Source organism: Macrobrachium rosenbergii, chromosome 15 (genome assembly GCF_040412425.1).
Source record: "Macrobrachium rosenbergii isolate ZJJX-2024 chromosome 15, ASM4041242v1, whole genome shotgun sequence".
NCBI lineage: Eukaryota > Metazoa > Arthropoda > Malacostraca > Decapoda > Palaemonidae > Macrobrachium > Macrobrachium rosenbergii.
In genome coordinates, this window is record NC_089755.1 from 1788709 (window position 1) to 1793932 (window position 5224).

At 36.7% G+C, this 5224-nt stretch overlaps 1 protein-coding gene across 1 annotated transcript in view; it reads left to right on the forward strand.

Moving 5' to 3' along the window:
- The first annotated feature begins 785 nt into the window (after positions 1-785).
- The window catches only part of LOC136846839 (uncharacterized), a 14832-nt gene continuing 10393 nt past the window's right edge, over positions 786-5224 (forward strand). The window contains exons 1-2 of the mRNA XM_067118107.1: positions 786-795; positions 4054-4599. Of these exons, the coding sequence (XP_066974208.1) occupies positions 786-795; positions 4054-4599 (556 nt within the window). The remainder of the gene's footprint in view (positions 796-4053; positions 4600-5224) is intronic.

The window sequence follows — 5224 nt, forward strand, 5'->3', positions numbered from 1 at the left end:
TTTGAATATTCATTGTTTTTTTTTCTCTCTCTCTCTCTCTCAGTATCTATCTTCTCAGTGATTTTATTTGACGATTTCTGTTTGGTACGTGATTTCTTGGTTAACTTAGGTTTTTATGTTCCTTTTTTTTATTTTACTTTATATTATTATGTATTTTAAAGTTTTGTCAATTATATATAACTGTTTTAATACTTTTTTAGATTTAGTCAATCGGTATAGTTTTCTTACTGTTTCTTTTTTATTTTTATGTAATTCCATAGATAAGTGACCCTGATGATGGGAAAAGTTACGTATTCCTCGAAAGCTCGGCTGTGCCTCTGTCAATTTCTAAGAAATAATAATGTCTGGAATTTTACCACGTCTTCTGGCTATCCTGTTCCTCCTTAAATTGAAGTTTTTCTAGAAACGACAACATAACCAACTTATATATATATATATATATATATATATATATATATATATATATATATATATATATATATATATATATACAGTATATATATTGTAACGTGCAGTTGCTAGTTGCAAGAGCACATGAAGCTCCACTCATTTTATAATTAACTTGAGAGAAGAAAGCAGGTACAGTACAAATGGTGAGTCAACTTCACAACCACCCAGAACTGAGGAACAGAGAGCGATCAAAACACCCCTGATAAGCACCCACTAAATGCTCGGTGCCTTCATGAAAAGATTCCGCCCATCCTCTGTAAGCCTTAATCTCGCCTTTGTCAACCTTTAAATAAATTCCCGTTCTCTCCTTGTTCCACTGTCGATGCCACCAAAACATGGGAGCTGGTGAGTTAACAATCAGACGCCACAGGCAGGACAGAGACTTGAAGGTGGGACCAGAGGCTACATAAGGACCTGACCAAGGGTCACACAGGCAGTTCGTTACAAGCCGGCAAAAGAGTAGAGTCCTTGCCAGGTCGGTCTCCAACCGCCCTCCCCCTTTCTGACCCAGTCAAAACTTTGTCGTGAACATAGTCCCACCAAGTCCCTTGCCTTGTTGCAAAATCTGGCCTACACATCAAGACAGTATATCCTACGGGAAAAGATACAGTCTTGATTTGGAGTTGTTACAACGCCCATTCTTCTACCATAATTTTCATTCTTTCTGATATTTCCACCCCTAGGAGTTCTGAGAAAATAATTGAAGTGGAAATGTTTTCATTTCGAGCAACATAAGCATTTCGTAGCATTTGTTCCCTCTCAGCATTCATCACTCCCTATGTGACCGTGAAAGTGTTTTCTTTGCATCAAAGTGACAGTAAGTTTGCCTTACAGAATAGGTGTTTGATGCTGTGTCTACCTGTTCGCCCACAGTGTCAATTCCTGAATTCCCAACGTGGAAGAACACTTCAAGAGTAATTCCTGAAGACTTATATGCCTGTGTGGCAGAATTCTGTACATTTACTTTTTCTTAGAGGTTCCCCCACAGTGGGATTTTATTTTAGAGACAACTAATCCTAGATTTAAGGAATTTCACCTTAGATCGTAAAGTCTTCTGATATTTGGTACTATTTGTTTTGTGACTAACTTAATGCCAATGCCAAGGAGCTAGTGAGGAGCTCTCCTTGCAGTATCCTTCTGATATTTGTAATAAAACCTAATCTGTGAAGTCTTGAATTTCTTTTTGAAAACCATTTAATTTCCTGTTAACTTACTTCTTTTCATGAATTTAGCTAACTAGTCAGATGAGTTTAGATTATGTTTAGGGCTAGACAAACCAACCCCGGGCTAGGCTTGTGAATATGTAGTGACATACATACATGATATATATACATACATACATATATATATATATATATATATATATATATATATATATATATATATATATATATATATATATATATATATATATATATATATATATATATATATATATATATATATATATATATATATATATATATATGTATGTATATATATATATATATATATCTATATATATATACATAATATCATTATCAAAACATAACATTAACTAACTTGTTTCTGTGCCCATCTAGAATTGGACAGAACTTACAATGGTATTAACAAAAACATGACCTTAATGTTAAGGAGGCGTTTCTTACTCTAATTAGCTCCCGTTTGGCGATGGATCTGGCGGTCGCGTTTCTTGGGTCATCTAACTGAAATCAATGGCGTCCAATTAACTGCTGATAATTGATGATAGTGAGCATTTTCTTTTGTAACAGCTACTTTGAGCAATCGACTTTCCTCTCTCGTTAAATGTCAAAACAATTTCTAACATTTAACTACTCCGGCTTCTTCCCTTTTGTTATTTATCGTAAAATAACAAAAATAAGAAGCAACATCTGTCTTCAGACATCTATGTAAGCGAGAGACTTTCTCGCAAAGAATAACAGAGCATTAAGATCAGTACGTTTTAATTTTCCTTTTATTTTAACTGAGTGTAATGTGGTTTTAATTAACGAAAGAAAGATGCTGGATCTGCTACCATCAATTTTTTGTCAGAGGCATTGGAAATCGGATACATTGACACCTTAATCCTCGGACCCTTCTGAAGAAGATGACCCAAGAAACGCGACCGCCAGATCCATCGCCAAACGGGAGCTAATGAGGCCAAAACCACTAGGGAATTTGGTCAATTCCTCCTTTTTTTTTTTCCACACCTTCATGTTTTTGTATAGCAACCAAATTTAACCTGTCCATATTCTACCAGTTTGAACAGGGGCAGAAGTGCCCAAATAAAACGAAATAGTGTTTTATGGGCCTTTCTATTTTCATATTACACTGTAGTATTACAGGAAAAGACATTCATATATATATATATATATATATATATATATATATATATATATATATATATAATATATATATATATATATATATATATATATATATTATTAATTGACATACCATAAATCATTTGTTGTATGAAATTAACTACCCCCAGAATTTGATACATTTCCCTGAACTCTTATTAAGAGAACAACTGAGGCGTAACAGCTGAATAATTAGTGAGCATTTATATAATCATGGAAATCGACATCTTCCTCTGGTTAAATAAAACAGCTTCCTAACGTTTACTTTCATTGATCATAAATACAGAAAATAGTCAACATCTCTCTTCAGAGGTAGGTCATGTGCCTCATTAGCGAAGACTTTTTTGTATGTTTATTTTATTTTTAGGTTTATGTAATATTTTTAATTAACGAGGGATATTCATTTTTTTTGGTGTGGGATATCCCTAAGTGAGCTTTCCAAAGGGAAGCTCTTTCGATATTTTTTTTTTTTTGAGCAACCAAATTTAATTGGAGTGTTTTGGAGTGATTCAGATTAAAGAAATCTTATTATGAATAACGCTGCTGAAGTGAACTAGATAATAATAATAATAATAATAATAATAATAATAATAATAATAATAATAATTTTTCAAGAGAGCCTGAAGGAGTTACCGTTGTAGATACCATCCACTCCCCAACTACTCTAATCCACTCGCTTTCTACTCCCATCCATTCCTCCAACTACTCACATCCACACCCCCAACTACTATCATTCACTCCCCTGGCTATTCCCATCCACTCCCACATACTGCTCCCTTCCCCTCCCAATTATTACTCCTATCCACACCCCAACTACTCCCATACACTCCCAGAAAATCTCCCAACCACTCCTCCAACTATTCCCCAGAATACTCCCATTCACTCTCATACTCTATCCTTCACTACTCCCATCCACTCCCCCACTACTCCCATACTCCTATCCACTCCCAACGACTACTCACATTCACTCCCACCAACTACTCCCATATACTCCCAACTACTACCACCCACTCCCCTACTACTTCCATTCACTCCCCCTAACTACTCCTATCTACTCCCCAACTACTCCCATCCACTCTCCCACTATTCCCATACTCCTATCCACTCCCCCTATACTCCTGTACTTCTGTCTACTCCCCACAATTACTCACATTCACTCCCACCAACTACTATCATCTACTCCCCAGCTACTCCCAACTACTCCCATCCACTCCTCCAACCTCTACCATACTCCCATCCATTCCCTCACTACTCCCAACAGCGACTACCACTCACTCTCACCATTACTCCCTTACTCCCATTCACTCCCACCAACTACGCCTATCTAATCCCCTTAGTACTCCTATCCACTCTCCCAACACTCCCATACTCCTATCCACTCCCCACAACTACTCCCATTCACTCACACCAACTACTCCCATATACTTCCCAAATACTCTCATCCACTCCCCCACTATTCCCATTCACTCCCCAAACCACTCCCATACTCCCTCCACTCTTCACAACTACTCCCATCCACTCCCCACAACTACTTCCATTTACTCCCCAACTACTCCCATACTTCCATCCACTCCCCACATTACTCCCGTTCTTCTACCAAATACTCCCATCCACTCCCACCAACTACTCCCATTCATTCCCCCAACTACTCCCTTTCATTCCACCAACTACACCCATTCACCCCCTTACTACTCCCATCCACTCACCGTACTACTCCCACCCACTTCCTCAACTGTTCCCATACTCCTAGCCACTCCTTCGCTGCTCATTTTCACTCCCCCTAACTACCCCCATCCTGTCTCCCAAGGTATGTGGGACAAGATGTTGATGAAGTTTATACTCGGAATAATAATAATGATAAATAATAGAAACGTTTTATTTATTTCTTTTTTCTGAGGAATTGATAAAACTTACTTTCCTCTTAAACGAACAATAATAGACTGAAGCTCTATACAATTCTCGGGGGAAAGTTTCCATAATAAAAGTTAAGGAGAAAAATGTCTTCATTATTACACCAACCGAAATCTCGAATGACTTCGGAGAGAAAATAACGAATTTTATTTCACCTTCCGGGGAAAAGTTCCTTCGAGTTGGAGCTTAAGAATGAGGGGGGGGGATGGAGATGGGAGAGAGGGGGGCTTCGAGCTGTTACATATAATATCGTCGCGGACTGAATCTTTCTCTGTACTTCAAGTAGTTTTTATTTTGACGATATTTAAAGGTTCAGAAGAGATGATCGAGATTTTTGTAGATTCCAAGTCGTTTTAATTTAGAAAGTAAAGCTTTCGTAAATAAATAAAGACATTAATAGATAAATAAATAAATTAATTAATTAAATTAATTAATTAATAAATAATTCAACACTTTCATCTCAATGGTCGTTTTAAAAAATATTGAACTTCCATACTTAACTTCCATAAAGGTGAGTTGGA